The following is a 20,084-nucleotide window of genomic DNA, read 5'->3' on the forward strand; positions in this document are numbered from 1 at the left end:
GAAAAGAAGGGACGGACGATGCGGGTCCCTCTCGTCGGTTCTTCCGCCAATCAACAAGCTCCCTGAACGAGGAAATGAAAGCGCGCTGTGTCATTGGCTGGCTGCTGTCAGGGGGAGGAGCCAGTGAAAGAACCAGGTGAAGTTCACAGGTTCAGTTACCAGACAGTTTCCTTCGTCTCAGGGTGAACAAACTGAACCTGCTTCTAGAAACGCGCCTATTATTGATTATCTACCGCCAATAAAGTTAGAAAGAAGAAGAAGAAGAAGTGAAAGAGTCTGCAGGAAGTCACGGAGCTTCACTTTAACATCTTCACGTCCTGTGAGTACGTCCCGTGATACACAGTGTGTGCTTTAGTGTGTGTTTGTTGTTAATGGACGCTACGGCCGACGGGCTATGGATCCAAAACGGGACCATTGCGTATTTTACGGGACGAATGGAAACACTACGACACTCACGGAAATACTGTTTTTAATGTTTGTTCCATTTAAACCAACAACGAGAAACCGGAAATGTCCTTTTAACGTCTTCTCTTAATCGTATTCAGCGGCGGATGGTGTATGGGGGCAATTTGGGCAACGCCCCACCAACTGGGTTCAACAAATTCTATCACAGCAAAAGTAGTTTTCAGTGTTCTAGACATATTATCTGTCATTGTCCAATCAGATTCAGGTCACGTTTCAAATGGTCCCGCCTCTCTCGGGGCGAATTCATTGACGTGGAAAATTGCCCAAACATTCTCCCGTTGACTCTCACGTTAAAACTTTTTTTTCGAAAATCGAGCCTTCAATGCATTTTTAATGAGTATTTGGGGCTCGCAGTTACGCGCTTGCGTCATACGTAACTGAGCAAAGAGGGCGAGGGGGGGGGGGGTATTTTAATCTTGCTAAATTCTACAAGGCAAATAAATTAAGTTAAAACTTTTTCCTTGGCCCCCATCTGCCTTTGCCTTCTGCCTTTGCCACCAGAATGCTTCGTTTATATGTGAGAAAAAAAATCTTTATTTACCCCCCCCCCCCCCCCCCCTACAATAGAATTCACCAGCCGCCACTGATCGTATTTGTTGGTACGTAGTGGCTGTGACGTCACTGTATAACCGCCAGAGAACATTTGCTCTGATATAAATGTGTTGGTGATGTTTAGTTTCCTGTCGGACAGCATTCCGCAGGCCGGTGTTACACCCACTGGTTTATAAACCTACCTTCCTACCAGTATGGGTGTAACACCGATGTTACTGGTTTATGAACCTGCTGGTTTCCCTCGCGTGCGCGTTTGTGTCCTGTTTCCTGATTCTCACATTCACAAAAGTATTGCTGAGAGTCTACAAATCCATTGAGTATAAGTGAGCACTACATCACAACCACGTATGAAAACATTTATTTAAGAAAATATATTAAAGGAAAGATTGAGAAAGATTTATCTTCTTAAATGTACTGTAAGTTTATTGTTAAGCTCAGCAGGTTGCTAGGCAACGGGAGAAGCGGAGGTGATGCTGAGGAGAATTTAAGAAAATAAGAGTGTTTACTGAGCACACATGTCGTCCTCACTGCACACCAGCTGGTGGCGGTAACGTGTCGATTATTGATGATCCACCGTAGGATGTAGCTGTGTGGGTGAAATGGCAGCAAGGGGCTCTGTGTGTGTGTGTGCGTGTGTGTGTGCGTGTGTGTGTGTGTGTGTGTGTGTGTGTGTGTGTGTGTGTGTGTGTGTGTGTGTGTGTGTGTGTGCTATAACGTCAAAGTAGCATTTCCTGTTTATTTCTTGCAGGAAGAAGAGGTCTGCAACAGCTTCACATGGACAGGCAGTGGCAGGATTCTTCTTCTTGATGTCTGAGCACCACAGATATATTTATACATCGACACCTTGGTTTTGTTACGCTAAAGAGTTTGAGAGCAGCAAGGAGGTCCCAGACCTTCAGGAACCTCAAGGTGCTTACAACAGATGATTGATTAGACTTCCTTCACACAGTGGTGTCATGCAAAGACAAATGGGATTCTCAGAGGTGCTCTGAGGTTCTTCTGCTCAGATAGTTCCCACACAGCTGGTGTTATGGAACTAGGGCTGCAACAACGAATCGATGAAATCGATTAAAATCGATTATTAAAAGCGTTGGCAACGAATTTCATTATCGATTCGTTGTGTCGCGCGACTATTATGTTTGAGTATTAAAAGAAAGTTGCGCGCTCCGCGCAGAGCTGAGAAAAAAAAAGTTGAGCGCTCGCGCAGCAGAACAGAGGAAAAAAAGCTCCGCCCAGCAGAGCGTTGCTAAGAAAAATAAATAAAAAAGAGCAGAGCTGAGGTAGATGAAAGACCATCGGAGAGACCCGTACTACTGTTCTGAAACATGCGGAGGCAGAGAAACCAATGCGACCTAAATATTTCACACTGAAATGGGGGGTGCGGGTCCTAGCGGGGGGGGAGGGGGGGGGGGGGGGGGGGTGCTGCGGTTTTCTTTGCAGCGCCAGTAGTTTTAGGTTCTAATCGCCACGCTCGACTTCAAGGTGTAACCTTTATTATTGTTCGGTCTGAAACAGCGCGCCCAGTGACGGGTGGTGCAGCAATATTGTTGTCCGGGTGGAAATCAGGAGAAAGGTCGGTCTGGGATATTTTCGGGAGGGGTTTTGAAATTCGGGAGGGTTGACATGTCTGATTGGAAGATATGCAAAAGCGACATGGCCTGGCACGGGAGCACCACGGGTATGATTCATGATTTTGTGCCTAATATATTTAATTTGGCGGCTGTAAAGTATACATCATGCGATGTGTGTATGTTTTTTGTGTTAGTCCATTTTATTTGCTTACTTAGGGATGTTCAAGGAGCAATCTGTTAGTGCAAAACATATTTAGAAAGTGCACAGTCAGTTCTATTTTTCAATAAAGGGTTGGAAATTAATGTTTTTACATTTTTTATTTTTTTATCCGATTCATCGATTAATCGAACAAATAATCGACAGATGAATCGATTATTAAAATAATCGTTAGTTGCAGCTCTATATGGAACCTCCTCAGAATTAAAGTCATGAACCAGGCTTTAGCTGCACCGTTGTAGAAGTCACAGGGTTCAATGCGTGAGGAAAAAAGTAGCGGCTTATAGTCCGGAATTTTGGTAAATGGTGTAAATCTGAAGGGACAACACTTTGCTGCTACGTCACTGTGACAACGTCAAAATATATGATTTACAATTGAGGGAATTTATGGTACTTTTTACTCTGATTTGAACGTCTTTTAGGCTCTTTGCTGACGTCATTTTAAGTAATGATGTAAACATGTTATTATACACTTGTCTTCTGACTTCTGACCCTTCAAAGCGCTTTAAGGCTTCATGTCATCATTCACACACTGATGAATGACAGCAGCTACCACACAGAGACACCTGTCCATCAGTGACCAACATTCACACAGGACTCACAGCCACAGCAGCAATGTGGGTGAAGTGTCCTGCTCAAGGACACATGGACACAGGTCAACAGGACCTGGGATCCAAGCCACAGTCGCTGAGGGAGCAGGTTGGGATTGTGTGACAGAGGCCGACAGCATCTGCTGCTGTGACGTGAATGTGAGGTGAATGAGCTCTGTGAGTTTGTCCTGATGAAGATGAATAATGTGTGAGATCTCCCAGCAGGTTGTTATGAAGGTGTGAAGGTGTGGACTCTGCTATGAATCAGGCTGAGGACCCAGAGGACAGTGTCCCTCCCTCTGAAGCCCCTCTGTGTGGGGGACATGACAGACAGACCAAAGCTCAGAGGTGAGAGGACCATCTCCAACTGTCCTCCACTCTTCTCCATGTCCCAACGTCTTTGACTCACTGACTCTGGTTCTACATGTGTGACCAGGACCCATCAGAGACCTGGACCTGGACCCAGCTGTGTGTCCATGAAGAGTAACCAGTCTATGATGCATCCTATAGTCTTCAAAGATGTCCGTCCCTCTGCTGATGCAAGGTGAGGGTCTCAGGCTGATGGTGAGGTGTTTCTACCAGACTCTCTGGTGGAGGTTCTGGGTTTCTTGCTCCAGGGCCCTTCAGCAGAGTCCAGTGAGGGAGGGAGAGCTCCATGGAGGGTTTGGTGAGACCTGATGGGACTAAACCAAACTGACTGGTGAAGAACACAGTGAGCTGTTGATTCTCAGTGGGACCAGCAGGACCAGTAGACCTAGACCACTACAGTCATGTGGTCCACATCCAGACCTCACGTCATGGACCTTTACCTTGTTTTGGTCTCTGTGAGGACGGACACCATGTGAGATGATGCTTCATGATTAGATGATGATGTGATGATGTAATCTCAGTGTTTCTTTCAGTTCACATCAGCAGAGAAGAAAGTCTCCTGAACCCAGATGTGTGTCCATGAAGAGTCATCAGTCTATTGGTCATCTGATTAACTTCAAAGATGATCAGTCTATTGATCATCCGATTGACTTCAAAGATGGAGGCCGTTCTTATGACCCACAGTAAGTTCTTTAACAGATGAAGAAGTGTTCAGATCGTCGTTAATGAATCACAGAAATGTTCATTCATTATTTAAAGTGTTGTTTCCATGACGATCCATCATGACAGAACTCCTTATCTTCATCTAACTGGTCCTTATGTGTTTAAGTGTGAATCATTAACTGTAAACATCCTCAGATGTAAACACAATGTGAGCTAGTTCCTCCACATCTGGATCAGCAGAGGTCACATATGGACACAGCTGCAGGTCTCTGGAGACAGATGACTGGGACTGATCATGTGATTAGAATGAACTCAGTGCTCTGTGGACCAGCTGACGTGGTCTCTGGACTCCATGCAGAGGTTTGGAGGAAGTATCGTCAGTAGACTCTGAAAAGGTCCAAAGACTAGTTTCAGAAGATCTAAGGAGGCTTCTAGAGGTCAGGGGACGGACTAAAGAGGTTTGGAGTAGTTTCATAAGACTTTGTACCAGATGCAGAGGTCTGGAGACGTTGTTTTTAGGACCCTCAGTAAGAACTAAAAACAGATGAAACTGATGGCTGTCACTCAACTAATAAACTGTCCGTCATCAGTCTTCAGCATCTGGTTTCCATGGTGATCAATCATGACAGAAGCCAATACCTTTACCTAATGTTGTCTTGGTGTTGATGGTCCAAACACCATGTGAGCTGATGGTTCATGTTCCTCCACAGAGAGGACCAGGAGAGCTCAGAGGTTCCCACAGAGTCTGCCCAGCAGCATCAAACCCACCTGGACTCCATCTTCATGGTGTGTACATGAAGAACTACTTAAACATCTCTCAGTTCACCATCATCTCCATGCTGCACTTTGTAGACCAGTGGATTGTCCATCTGTCCAACATGGACCTGATGGTGGCTTCCATGGTTCTAGTTGGTGTCATTCATAGAATGTTCTGTTCCAGCTGCTGGAGGAGAACATCCTCACCTTTGTGAAGAACGAGCTGAAGAAGATCCAGAAGGTTTTGAGTTCAGATTACCCAGAATGCTTAGAGAAGGAGGATGAGGAGGTGCTGGATGAAGAGCAGAGGAGGAGCAGGGAGGCATTTGTGAAGATCTCAGTACACTTCCTGAGGAGAATGAAGCAGGAGGATCTGGCTGAGCGTCTGCAGAGCAGTAAGATGGTTTCTCTACAGACTTGCTGATGTTGTGGATTCATTTATTCTTAGTATCAACTTTTTTCTAAGTATTCTCCAACTCACTGACTTGATCTATCTGACTGGTGATGAGGACCCACACACCCTCACAGACCAAGAACCTTCAGTAACACACATAGAACCCACTGGAGATCTGAAATCTTCAAGTCAGAGATTTATTGGAGCCACAAAACACTCAAATAAACTGAGCTCTTTCCAGAAAGACACCAACGAGGTGATGATACAACACATAGTTCATACATCTTTTGACCATTGATTGAGTGAAGCTCTCCCCTCAATCTAACTACGTAACTCTCCTCCTGTTGTTGTCCTACTATTCTTCCTCTTGTCCTTCACTAGACCTTCTATCTGGTTGTTGATGCTGGACTAACTGGCTCAGTCTGGTCAGCTGACCCTCCTGTTCTCCTCCTAGTGTCTACATACACTATATATTAATCTAGTTGTATCCCTACTTACCCAATTTATCTAAAACTGATTATAACATGAATATATGTTGGATAATAAGACACATTTTCCCTCAACACGATGAATGAGACCTTCACTAATGTCTCAAGAGATGGACAGAATATATTCATGGAGTCATTCTCTGAGGAAAGGACATGTTAAAATCTATTCTGTGACTCATTGATCTTCTCTGTCGTCTTCATTCAGGACTTCCTGCTGCAGTTTGTCAGCGTAAACTCAAATCCAACCTGAAGAAGAAGTTCCAGTCTGTGTTTGAGGGCATCGCTAAAGCAGGAAACCCAACCCTTCTGAATGAGATCTACACAGAGCTCTACATCACAGAGGGAGGGACTGCAGAGGTCAATGAAGAACATGAGGTCAGACAGATTGAAACAGCATCCAGGAGACCAGCCAGACCAGAAACTACCATCAGACAAGAAGACCTCCTCAAAGCCTCAGCTGGAGGAGAAGAACCAATCAGAACAGTGATGACTAAGGGAGTGGCTGGCATTGGGAAAACAGTCTTAACACAGAAGTTCACTCTGGACTGGGCTGAAGACAAAGACCACCAGGACATACAGTTCACATTTCCATTCACCTTCAGAGAGCTGAATGTGCTGAGAGAGAAGAAGTTCAGCTTGGTGGGACTTGTTCATCACTTCTTCAGTGAAACCAGAGCAGCAGGAATCTGCAGGTTTCAAGAGTTCCAGGTTGTGTTCATCTTTGACGGTCTGGATGAGTGTCGACTTCCTCTGGACTTCCACAACAATGAGATCCTGACTGATGTCACAGAGACCTCCTCAGTGGATGTGCTCCTCACAAACCTCATCAGGGGGAAGCTGCTTCCCTCTGCTCGCCTCTGGATAACCACACGACCTGCAGCAGCCAGTCAGATCCCTCCTGAGTGTGTTGGCATGGTGACAGAGGTCAGAGGGTTCACTGACCCCCAGAAGGAGGAGTACTTCAGGAAGAGGTTCAGAGATAAGACGCAGGCCAGCAGGATCATCTCTCACATCAAGACCTCACAAAGCCTCCACATCATGTGCCACATCCCAGTCTTCTGCTGGATCACTGCTGGAGTTCTGGAGGACGTGTTGAAGACCAGAGAGAGAAGAGATCTGCCCAAGACCCTGACTGAGATGTACATCCACTTCCTGGTGGTTCAGTCCAAAGTGAAGAAGGTCAAGTACGATGGAGGAGCTGAGACGGATCCACACTGGAGTCCACAGAGCAGGAAGATGATCGAGTCTCTGGGAAAGCTGGCCTTTGATCAGCTGCAGAAAGGCCACCTGATCTTCTATGAATCCGACCTGACAGAGTGTGGCATCGATATCAGAGCAGCCTCAGTGTGCTCAGGAGTGTTCACTCAGATCTTCAGAGAGGAGAGAGGACTGTACCAGGACAAGGTGTTCTGCTTCGTCCATCTGAGTGTTCAGGAGTTTCTGGCTGCTCTTCATGTCCATCTGACCTTCTTCAGCTCTGGTGTCAATCTGCTGTCAGAAGAACAAACAACCTCCCTGGAGTCTAAACGCTTAAAACACAATCCTGAACCAATGCGTCTCTACCAGAGTGCTGTGGACCAGTCCTTAAAGAGTCCTAATGGACACCTGGACTTGTTCCTCCGCTTCCTCCTGGGTCTTTCTCTGGAGACCAATCAGAGTCTCCTACGAGGTCTGCTGACACAGACAGGGAGTCGCTCAACGACCAATCGGAAGACAGTCCAGTACATCAAGGAGAAGATCAGTGAGAATGTGTCACCAGAGAAAAGCATCAATCTGTTCCACTGTCTGAATGAACTGAATGATGGTTCTCTAGTGAAGGAGATCCAACAGTCCCTTAGATCAGGATGTCTCTCCACAGAGAAACTGTCTCCTGCTCAGTGGTCAGCTCTGGTCTTCATCTTACTGTCATCACAAGAAGATCTGGAGGTGTTTGACCTGAAGAAATACTCAGCTTCAGAGGAGGCTCTTCTGAGGCTGCTGCCAGTGGTCAAAGCCTCCAACAAAGTTCTGTAAGTAAAGAGTTAGATTCATTCATCATGACTTCATGTCGACATCATGGTTGTTTATTTCTGATTCAGAACATGAAAAACATGAAATCAGAAGAAAAAGATTATTTGTTTTATCTTTCTTTAAAACGAGTCAGATGGAGGATAGAGAAGCTTAACTTTGTATTCTCAGCTCTAATTAACAACATTAAATCTTCCTCATCCTGATACTGATACTACAGAACTTCCTGTTAACAGTAAAGCAAATTAACTGATTTTTTCCTCTTGTTTTAAATTATAAAAAGAACAGTTGTAAAAACATTCATCATTCTTTGATCATCATGATTTCATTTTAGTTCAAACTCATCACTAAAGAGAATTTCATTTTAACACAAATGTTATTTTTCTTGTTGGTTGTTGTCTCTTCAGACTCGGTGGCTGTAACCTCTCAGAGAGAAGCTGTGAAGTTCTGTCCTCAGTCCTCAGCTCCCAGTCCTCTAGTCTGAGAGAACTGGATCTGAGTAACAACCACCTGCAGGATTCAGGAGTGAAGCTGCTGTGTGATGGACTGAAGAGTCCACACTGTGACCTGGAGACTCTCAGGTCAGGACTCAATGTCCACTTCGTCTTTATTTACATCAATGGTACATTTTTTACTTCATATGATTCTTGTATGATTTGAATAAAATATTGATTTTCCAAATATTTCCATAAACATTTGTTGGAATTTGTTTTCACTAAAATGTTAGAAATTGAAATTTTGGAAATATATTTATCAGTTATAAGATTCTTTGTGTACAGTTTAAAGTAGAAAAAGAACAATTGTAAAAACATTCACTGAACAAATGTTCTTTGATCATCATGATTTCATTTTAGTTCAAACTCATCACTAAAGAGAATTTCATTTTAACACAAATGTTATTTTTCTTGTTGATTGTTGTCTCTTCAGACTCAGTGGCTGTAACCTCTCAGAGAGAAGCTGTGAAGTTCTGTCCTCAGTCCTCAGCTCCCAGTCCTCTAGTCTGAGAGAACTGGATCTGAGTAACAACGACCTGCAGGATTCAGGAGTGAAGCTGCTGTGTGATGGACTGAAGAGTCCACACTGTGACCTGGACACTCTCAGGTCAGGATTCAATGTCCACTTGGTCTTTTTTTACATCAATGGTACAATTTTTACTTAATATGATTGTTGTATCATTTAAATAAAATATTTATTTCCAAATATTTCCATAAACATTTGTTAGACTTTGTTTTCACTAAAATGTTAGAAATAGAAATGTTGGAAAAATATATTTATCAGTTATAAGATTGTTGATGTACAGTTTAATGGGCTTTTGTGTGTTTTGTTCTGTCTGGAAACCAGTAAGTAATAATGGTCACATGATCCCTCACTAGCCGACAGTATCTCCGTCCTGCAGTGACCTTCCAGCCCTCACAGCTCCCTCAGGTCATGTGACATGTGTGTTGTTTTGTGTGTCTGCAGCCTGTCAGGCTGTCTGATCACAGAGGAAGGCTGTGCTTCTCTGGTCTCAGCTCTGAGCTCCAACCCCTCCCACCTGAGAGAGCTGGACCTGAGCTTCAACCATCCAGGAGACTCAGGAGTGAAGCTGCTGTCTGATGGACTGAAGGATCATCACTGGAGACTAGAGACTCTCAGGTATGAAGACACCTGCTGCAGCCACAGACCATCAGTCTGGTAGAGAAGGTAGATCTGGAGACCTTTTCTCTGTCCCACTGTCAGTCTGGTCATGTGACCCTGAGACACCAAGCTGACCTCAAACTACCAGAGACTCATCCAACTGTTTCCCACATCAGACCATCAACACAGACAGAAGTAGTGAGGAAGAGTAGTCAGGATGACTGTTCCCTAAACAGGGAGGAAGGTGATGAAAGGCCGCGCAGCATATTTCTCACCTGCTGATCAGCAACTGATCAAATATATGAGGAGGTGAAGCATATAAGACGCAAAACAAGGAACACGGCAGCTGTAATTAAACAGAGAAAAAGTCTGGCAGACAATCGACTGAATGTGGAAGGATTTAAAAATATCTCCTTACTAGGAAAGTTGTACACTCTGTTTTAGTAGCTTTTATTTTGACTGTTTTATGTGTTGGTTTTATTGCTGTATCTGTGTTCATGTGGTAAATGTGCTGGTTTTACTGTGAAGTGTCTTTGAGTAGCAACATGTAAAGCACTATATGTGTAGTGGCTAAACCGTTTCCTTTTGGCCTTTCCTATGGCTCCTATTTCCTCGTCCTGTTGTTTTCTACCACATGTGGAAATCCTCTTTGATGTGACACATTCTTCTGAGGCCATGAAGGTCATGAAGATGTGAGCTAAGGACTTCAGTGACAAACACACACTTCTAAAATGTTAATACAAATACATCAGAACACAACAGAATAACTGTTAAACCCAGATCAGCTGATTTAACCCATGAGCTGCAGGATTAATCTTAGCCTGGCTCTTAGCCTGGTCTGGAGCAGGTTAGCTTCAAAGAATAAATCGCCATGGTTACTTGGCCCGGTTTAATTCAACCAAGTCAAGCTAAATTCCTCCAGAATAACCTGGATATCCGACTTAATCCCTTATCCGGGTTTGGTGCAACAGCCCCCTGGGGGGTCAGAGCAGTAGTAGCACTTTAGGCCTGTAGTACTTCATGCTGGTAGTACTTCATGCTGGTAGTACTTTAGGCCTGTAGTAGGTTTTTAACACGTTAACATGCACTAATCATCACAGATGATGAATGAGTGAACATGATGAGCTGTGGTCATGGGCCAATCAGAAGAAGAAGAGGTGGTCCATGTGGACATGATGGACCAAGCTGTGTGTATGAGAGTGATGTCATGTCCATGTCTCCATGCTGCTCTGACCCCCCTCCTCCTTTCAGGGTGGAGCCTGCTGGAGTCCGATGGATGACACCAGGTCTGAGGAAGTGTAAGTGAGCTTTGAGTTGGATTCATCACACTGTGACATCACTCATTCACCTCTGTGATGTCACTAGATGAACACATGATTAATAACTGCAGCTGTATTGTGTCTTGTTCTCTCATCAGATTCCTGTGAACTCACAATCGACACAAACACAGTTCACAGAGACCTCAAACTGTCTGACAACAACAGGAAGGTGACATGTGTGGAGGAGGTTCAGTCACATCCTGATCATCCAGACAGATTTGACCACTGGTCTCAGCTGCTGTGTAGAACTGGTCTGACTGGTCGCTGTTACTGGGAGGTCGAGTGGAGAGGAGAAGTTGAAGTATCAGTGAGCTACAAAGGAATCAAGAGGAAAGGAGACAGTACAGACTGTGAGTTTGGTAACAATGATCAGTCCTGGAGTCTGATGTGCTTTGGTGGAGTTTACTCTGTCCTTCACAATAAGACACAAACACGCATCACCTCCTCCTCCTCCTCCTTCTCTGGTAGAGTAGCAGTGTATGTGGACTGTCCTGCTGGCTCTCTGTCCTTCTACAGAGTCTCCTCTGACTCACTGATCCACCTCCACACCTTCAGCACCACGTTCACTGAACCTCTTTATCCTGGGTTTAGGTTCTGGTTCTTTGGTTGCTCAGTGTCTTTGTGTCCTCTGGAGGACGGAGAGTCTCCTCCTGGTGGAGAACCTTCCTCTCTGCTCACCACATAGTTCAGTGTGTACCGCTGATGGAGGTCCATGTGGGTGTAGGTGCAGGTGGAGCAGGTGAGGGGTACCGGAGCTGGTCTGGACTCTGGGGGTCCACAGCTCTCTGGGACTTGTGCTGTTGCAGATGAACGTGTGAAAGAGCTCAGCGAGGTGTGTTTTAATGTCTCTGTGCTCGATGCCTCTGTGGATGAATCAATAATCATCATTTAGATGTTGGCTCCTAATTACAGTTTAATCTTAATCTTTATGTGTCACAATGTTCAAGAAGACATTTTATACGACTAATGTATCTGTTTGATAAATTGTGCTCAAATTTTAACTTCAAATATTTCAATGTGTCACATTAAAGATCATTTCACATTGTTACGTCCGGCTGCTGGTTGTGTTTTCTCCTTTCCCCCCCCCCCCCCCCCCGTGTCTTCCTTTTCAATCTGTTCTTCACAGGTGTGGTGAGTTGCTGCTGATGATGCGGGCGTGGCCAGGTGATTCTCCAGCCAATCCAGCGCGGCTCTCCTCTACAAATGTTTGGTTGTGAGAGCTTGGAGGTGTGGGTTGTGGGGATAGAGGTTTGAGAGACAAACTTTGAGACAAACTTTGAGACAAACTTTGAGACAAACTTTGAGACAAACTTTGAGAGACAAACTTTGAGAGACAAACTGAGATTTGTGTGATTTATTTTGTTTGTTAACACTGTCTTCTGTACTTACCCCAAGAGCACTGTGGAGCAGGGCTAGGTAAGATACCCTGGGGTCTACATACACACTTAGGAAAAACCTGTTAGAAACACTAGGTTAGAAGCCAGTGGCTGTCACCCAGTGTATTGTAGCAGTTTAGGTAAGTGGTGTGATAGGTTAGATTGTGGTAGGTAGGATTAGAGGAATAGGGAAGTTCAGGGTCCTTTTGTTTTGTTTCTTTGCTTTGACAGACCACTGGCACCGCCCTACTCCACAGGTCTTGCTACCTGTTAGCCCTCCTATCCCCTGTCTACCTATTTGTGTGTGTTTGTATGGTATGTACTGGTTATTTCTTTTCATTATTATTTAGTGGAAAAATAAACCCACCGTTCTGTACTTTTGTAGCAGTGTGTGTTTTTATTGATTGCTATTATAGTGCATCGCATACAGGTTCCGGGCCCAACAGGCGTGGTCTTGGGCAGTTACGCCCCACCTCCTCTTACGAGCCGGGGTGGAGGCGTAACAAGTGGGGGCTCGTCCGGGATTTGTTAATCATTAGCTCAAGTCCACCGTCTGTGGGTTGTGGGCCTGTTGGTTATTGTAGTTGGGTAGAGACCAGGGTTTTGGATGGCTACGACGCTGGCGCAGTTGTTCCTTGCGCAGCCGTCCGTTGAGCTGCTAGAGCAGTGTCGCAAGGCAGACCTGGGCGCGATAATTGACCATTTTTCACTAACTGTGCCCAAGCACCAGGTTAAGCATGAGTTGCGACGCTGTGTCATGGAAGAGCTTGTTATACGAGGTGTGTTGCCTCCAGTTGAGGCGGCAAGTTCTCCTAGCAGAGGAGATGGGCAAGGTGAGCAGTCTGTCAGTGTCTTTGGCTCTCCCACGGGAAGGCAGGCAGAGGAAAAGGATGGGGTGAGAACCCCAGTCACTCTGCCCCGCTTCGATCCATTATCCAGCCAGAGATCCAGTTTGGATGCTCGTGTCAAGGTGAGGCTTGCACGTCTCCAGATGGAGGAGCAGGCTAGGCAAGCAGAGAACAAGTTTAACTTTAGGAAAATGGAACTTGACGCAGAGTACAGGATAAAGCAGCTGGAGATCGACGGGCAAATTGCGGTGGCTCGCGCTGGGCAAACGTCTTCACCCTTGTCCTCTGCGCAGACCACATCCCCAGATCAGATATCTGATCGTTTTGATGTCAGTAAGAACATTGCACTTGTCCCACAGTTCAGAGAATCTGAGGTTGATTCATACTTCGGAGTATTTGAGCGTATTGCTGCTTCGCTAAAGTGGCCCAAAGAAGTTTGGCCATTGCTGGTACAATGTAAGCTCTTTGGTAAAGCCCAAGAGGTTGTGTCTGCGTTTGAGCTGGAGGACAGTTTACAGTATGACTGTGTGAAAAACGCAGTTCTCCGTGCATATGAGTTGGTCCCTGAGGCTTACAGGCAAAAATTCCGAAGCCATAAAAGAAACCCAAATAGGTCCTATGTGGAGTTTGCCCGTGAAAAAAAGACACTGTTTGATAGATGCTGTGCGGTCAGTAAGAGCAGTGACTTCGCGTCCCTGCGGGAACTAGTGTTGTTGGAGGAGTTTAAAAATAGTCTGTCAGACAGGTTGGTAGTGTACCTAAATGAGCAGAAGGTTGCGACATTGTCCCAGGCCGCAGTGCTGGCTGACGAGTTTGCACTAACGCACAAGACAGTGTTCACTTTACCTCATAGTGAGTTTGGGGGTGCTGCCGCCACGTCTGCTGCACCGGTGAGACGCACATCTCCCCGTTCTCCGCCTCGTTCCAGAGAGGAGCGTGAATGTTTTTACTGCCATAGAAAAGGACACTTAATGGCGGATTGTTTGAAGCTGCAACGTAGACAGGCTTCTACCAAACCTGTGGGGTTAGTTCACACTATGCCCCGTACTTCTGTGAAATTGTTGCCTGTGTCACGTCAATCTGCTGATTCTTGTTACGATCCTTTCATATCTGCAGGGACTGTGTCATTAACTGATAAGTCCGAGACGCAGGTTCCTATTCGTATACTGCGAGATACAGGGGCTTCGCAGTCCATTATTCTGTCGGGCGTGTTGCCTTGGTCTGACAGTTCGGCTTGTGGCTACAATGTTTTGTTACAAGGCATTGAGATGGGGTACGTTCTGGTGCCGCTCCACTATGTGTATTTGCAGTCTGAATTGGTTAGCGGACGTTTCAAAGTTGCTGTACAACCGTCTCTCCCAGTCAAAGGGATCACCTTGGTACTGGGAAACGACATTGCTGGGGGTCTGGTGGGTCCAGTATTGGAAGTTTTAAATGCTCCCCAAAAGCTTGCTAACTCTGTTGAGCTTAGCTCTGTGTACCCAGCATGTGTGGTGACGCGTGCACAGTCACGTCGGCTGGGTGATGTGATTGATTTAAATGACACGATTTTTGACTCAGTCTTTCGTACAGATGAAATATCCTCTTTGTCTCCCATTTCACCAGCATCAAAAAAACTGCAGGATCCAAGTTATGCATCTCCCCCTGAGGAGTGCATGTTACCTGTTACACGTGTGAACCTGATTGAGACACAAAAGACAGATCCTACACTTAGTAAATGTTATAGTTCTGCTGTGACGCCAGAGCCAGCTAAGGCACAGGCTGTTGCTTACCTTTGTGAGGAGGGGCTCTTGCTTCGTAAATGGTCCTCACACAAAGACTCAGCGAGATCTGTATTGCAGATTGTGGTGCCGACACTGTTCAGAACACACATTTTGTCCCTCGCCCATGACATTCCATGGGCTGGGCACCTGGGAGTCACGAAAACCTATAACCGTGTGTTGCAAAATTTCTTTTGGCCAGGATTGAAGAAAGATGTGGTCCATTACTGTAAGACTTGTCATACCTGCCAGATCGCCGGAAAGCCGAACCAGGTCATTCCGCAGGCTCCACTCTGCCCGATTCCTGTTATGGGTGAGCCCTTTGAGAGAGTGATTGTCGACTGTGTTGGCCCGTTGCCTAAAACTAGGTCAGGAAACCAATACCTGCTAACAATAATGTGTGCTGCTACCCGGTATCCGGAGGCTATTCCTCTTCGGAAGATCACGTCAAAGGTAGTAGTATCAGCACTAAATCGATTCTTTGCGGTTTTCGGTCTGCCTAAGGTCATTCAGACAGACCAGGGTACTAATTTCATGGCCAACATGTTTGCCCAAGTACTGAAAACACTGTCCATCACGCACAAGGTTTCCAGTGCCTACCACCCTGAAAGTCAGGGAGCGTTAGAACGCTGGCACCAAACACTCAAATCAATGTTGAAGAAATATTGTATGGACACTAAAAAGGACTGGGACGAAGGCATTCCATTTGTGTTGTTTGCCATCCGAGAGGCTGTGCAGGAGTCAATTGGGTTTAGTCCGGCCGAGCTGATTTTCGGACACACTGTTAGAGGGCCACTTAAAGTGTTAAAAGAACACTTGATGGAAGCCCCAGGTTCTCCAAAGAAAGTGCTGGACTACGTCAGTTGGATTCGTGAGCGGTTGCATGCTGCATGTGCACTGGCGAAAGAGACTCTGTCTTCTACGCAGGAACGGATGAAGGGTCATTACGACCGCAAGGCGGTGCCTCGCTCCCTGCAGCCTGGTGACCGTGTCTTGGTGCTTTTACCAGTGCCTGGTTCATCTCTTTCCGCTCGTTTCACTGGTCCGTATAGGGTGCAGGAGAAACTTAGTGAGACTGATTATGTTATTAAAACTCCTGATCGGAGACGACAAAGTCGGGTATGTCACATTAACATGCTGAAGCTCTACCATTCCAGGGATGACTCTCCAGTATCATTGATCATGGCAGCGGAGCCAACTGTCTCTTCAGTGGCAGCAGTTGTGGTGGTGCCACCTGCATGCGAGACGCCTGCAGGAAACGAGGACGGGTTAAGAGTTTGCAATGCTCCCCAGCAGAGTGCCCGATTAAGGAATTCTGAAATGTTATCTAACCTTTCCCCACTCTTGATACATCTAGACCCGGAACAAGGACAGGATATCTTAAATGTTATTCATGGTTTTAAAGTTCTCTTTAGTGACATACCGACTCGCACGATTGTCTTGGAGCATGACGTCAACGTGGATGGTGCTGTCCCTATAAAGCAGCATGCCTACCGTGTGAACTCCACCAAGAGGGCGATAATGAAACAGGAGGTGGTCTACCTATTGGAGAATGGGTTAGCAAAACGGAGCGCTAGTCCTTGGAGCTCGCCCTGTCTGCTAGTCGCAAAACCTGACGGCACCCAGCGGTTCTGCACAGACTACAGAAAGGTAAACTCTGTCACTGTACCTGATTCCTTTCCGTTGCCCCGTATAGATGACTGTGTTGATGCTATTGGTTCTGCGGCGTTTGTCACAAAGCTGGACCTACTCAAAGGTTATTGGCAGGTGCCATTGACAGCGCGTGCGTCCGACATATCCGCATTTGTTACTCCTGACGGTTTTATGCAATATACCGTAATGCCTTTTGGGATGTGCAACGCTCCAGCCACTTTCCAGCGTTTGGTGAACATCGTTTTAGGCGACGTCCCGGAATGCTGTGCCTATCTGGATGATGTTGTTATCCATTCAGCGTCCTGGGAAACCCATGTAAATGCATTGAAAGCTGTGTTTACCCGCTTAGCTGCAGCTAAATTGACGCTAAACCTAGCAAAATGCGAGTTTGGTAAGGCTACGGTTACCTACCTTGGGAAGCAGGTTGGGCGGGGGCAGGTACGCCCGGTGGCCGAAAAGGTGGCCGCTATTGCTGGTTTTGTTGTCCCTAGAACACGGCGTGAGTTGCGTCGGTTCCTGGGTATGGCGGGTTACTATCGTTCCTTTTGCAGGAACTTCTCTTCGGTTGTAGCCCCCGCTGACCAGCTTGCTTAGTCCCGCAGTCCCGTTCGAGTGGACAGCGGATTGCCAACGTGCTTTTGATACGGTCAAGGTCCTACTAAGTAGCTCTCCTGTTCTTGCCAGTCCCGATTTCAGCAAGGTGTTCAAAATGGACGTGGACGCAAGTTCTGTTGGAGCTGGAGCCGTTTTACTGCAGGAGGATGAGGAAGGGGTTGACCATCCAGTGTGCTACTTTTCACGCAAGTTTGTTGGTGCCCAAACTCGATACTCCACTATCGAGCAAGAGACCCTGGCATTGTTGATGGCACTTGATTATTTTGAAGTTTATGTTGGCTCTAGCGCTCTGCCTGTAGTAGTCTTCACCGACCACAATCCCTTAGTTTTTTTGAATCGCATGTACAATAACAACCAGCGCCTTATGCGCTGGGCTTTGTTTGTTCAGGGGTACAATATTGAAATCCGGCACAAGAAGGGGGCCGATAACGTGCTCGCCGACGCCTTGTCTCGGGCTTGAGGGGAGGGCGTCTGTACTACAGGGCATTTACAGTTTGTTATGCCAAAGGTTGGTAATGCCTGGTTGTCATTGTTTCTTGGTGGACAGCTTGGTCGCAACCCCCTGGGTTGCTCTTTTTGGGGGGGCGTGTTACGTCCGGCTGCTGGTTGTGTTTTCTCCTTTCTCTCCCCCCCCCCGTGTCTTCCTTTTCAATCTGTTCTTCACAGGTGTGGTGAGTTGCTGCTGATGATGCGGGCGTGGCCAGGTGATTCTCCAGCCAATCCAGCGCGGCTCTCCTCTACAAATGTTTGGTTGTGAGAGCTTGGAGGTGTGGGTTGTGGGGATAGAGGTTTGAGAGACAAACTTTGAGACAAACTTTGAGACAAACTTTGAGAGACAAACTGAGATTTGTGTGATTTATTTTGTTTGTTAACACTGTCTTCTGTACTTACCCCAAGAGCACTGTGGAGCAGGGCTAGGTAAGATACCCTGGGGTCTACATACACACTTAGGAAAAACCTGTTAGAAACACTAGGTTAGAAGCCAGTGTATTGTAGCAGTTTAGGTAAGTGGTGTGATAGGTTAGATTGTGGTAGGTAGGATTAGAGGAATAGGGAAGTTCAGGGTCCTTTTGTTTTGTTTCTTTGCTTTGACAGACCACTGGCACCGCCCTACTCCACAGGTCTTGCTACCTGTTAGCCCTCCTATCCCCTGTCTACCTATTTGTGTGTGTTTGTATGGTATGTACTGGTTATTTCTTTTCATTATTATTTAGTGGAAAAATAAACCCACCGTTCTGTACTTTTGTAGCAGTGTGTGTTTTTATTGATTGCTATTATAGTGCATCGCATACAGGTTCCGGTCCCAACAGGCGTGGTCTTGGGCAGTTACGCCCCACCTCCTCTTACGAGCCGGGGTGGAGGCGTAACAAGTGTTACGCCTCCACCAGCATCCGGACGTAACACACATTATCTGCTTTGTTCCTTTTTAAAGCTTCAGCAAACCTCTGAAAAAAAGCTTTAATGACAGATATTAGTTACTTGTGTTTTTATTAAAGTTACATAGAAGTACAACGTTTAGTCCCTCCATGTAGTACTTTGTGTTGTATAATTGTTAATAAAGGTGTTTAATGTGAAACTTTATTGATGAGCAGCGTTCTGCTCGTCGTGTCATAAACTTTTCTTTCTTCAACAAGAACCTGAGAAACGAGTAAATGTCCATAACGCAGAAGAGCCTTTTTATTTCTATTAATCAATAGTTGGTTTGTGGTGAATCAGATGGTGGCCTGTGAGGGTCACTTTGGTCTCCAGCTCTTTAGTCACATGACTTCTGCTTCTTAAGGGACTTTTCATTGTTAATGTAAAGGTTTTAAATTAACAATAAAACACTCAAGATTTACCTGCAATAAGTTTTAATCCCCAGAGAATGTTGATGAAAGAGCTGCTTCAGTTTCACAGTGACATGATTTATGGTGATGAAGATGAAGAAGATCTGTGTTTTAACTACAAGGTTCATGTTGAATTAAACCAGTCACATTTTGTCAGGAAAACAAAGCAAGTCTTTAATTTTTGACACAATGATGATGATGATGAGCCAGAGGTCAGAGGTCATCCCACTGAGCTCCTCTGGAGAACCCGACTGGACAAACCCTCCACCACGTGGGCCAGTAGCTGAGTGACAGCAGAGAGTCAACGATGACCTCACAGGGGAACGCCATGACGTCATGTGACCCACCAGCTGAGCCAGCTCCTCCCCCAGGGCCGGACCGCGGCGGACTGCGTCCAGCTTCTCCTCCTCCAGCGTCTCCATGAAATCCAGCAGCAGCTCCACCAGAGACCTGAACCACAAGCAGACTCCTGAGACCACCGGGTCCCACCCGGGACCAGAGGGGGCCGGCGGGACCTCACCTGTGCAGGTGGACCCGGAGCGGCAGGTTGGTGCGGCCCAGCGGCCTCAGAGCGCTCTGCTCCTTCAGGAGGTGCTGCAGGTGAGCAGAACATCTGCAGCACCTGGAACCTGGAGGTTTCATGTTTTCATTCAGACACAAAGATCTCCTTCATCTCTCGTGTGTCCCATGTGGTCGACTCCTCCTCCTGAGGCAGCATATCCCAGCATGCAGTGCGGGCCGATGAAGATGTATGTATTAAATATAAATGTATGTTCTGTTGTCAACTTGAAGTCAAGATCACAAAGAATACAGGAAGTATTTATTGGAGCAGACAACAGAAGAGAAATCCTGATGCTGGGAACGAGGCTTAAATACATCAGAGCTCACCTGGTGGCCAGGTGGAGAAATGACCCACTGCATTCCATCTATAACCTTGTTAAGAAAAGTGTGAATGTTCATCAGCAGGCTGTTATGAATGTGTCTACACTGTAGTAGAA

The 20,084-nt window shown here is 46.1% G+C and overlaps 2 protein-coding genes and 1 long non-coding RNA gene across 3 annotated transcripts in view; 2 read left to right on the top strand and 1 right to left on the bottom strand.

The window, feature by feature from the left end:
- The window catches only part of LOC134104130 (NLR family CARD domain-containing protein 3-like), a 189,417-nt gene that overhangs the window by 10,725 nt on the left and 158,608 nt on the right, over positions 1-20,084 (top strand). The window lies entirely within an intron of this gene.
- The window catches only part of LOC119227421 (uncharacterized), a 36,980-nt gene that overhangs the window by 2,314 nt on the left and 14,582 nt on the right, over positions 1-20,084 (bottom strand). The gene's annotated exons all lie outside the window — the stretch shown is intronic.
- On the top strand, positions 113-18,501 carry LOC134102927 (NLR family CARD domain-containing protein 3-like). Its single transcript, XM_062557459.1, has 13 exons — positions 113-319; positions 1,766-1,926; positions 3,618-3,743; positions 3,832-3,939; positions 4,298-4,447; positions 5,138-5,213; positions 5,368-5,578; positions 6,271-8,074; positions 8,480-8,653; positions 9,000-9,173; positions 9,534-9,707; positions 10,941-10,987; positions 11,107-18,501. Exons 3-13 carry the CDS (start codon positions 3,655-3,657, stop codon positions 11,691-11,693), a joined length of 3,594 nt encoding a protein of 1,197 aa, XP_062413443.1. The 5' UTR covers positions 113-319; positions 1,766-1,926; positions 3,618-3,654; the 3' UTR covers positions 11,694-18,501.

This window comes from Pungitius pungitius, chromosome 14 (assembly GCF_949316345.1).
Source record: "Pungitius pungitius chromosome 14, fPunPun2.1, whole genome shotgun sequence".
Taxonomy (NCBI): Eukaryota; Metazoa; Chordata; class Actinopteri; order Perciformes; family Gasterosteidae; genus Pungitius; species Pungitius pungitius.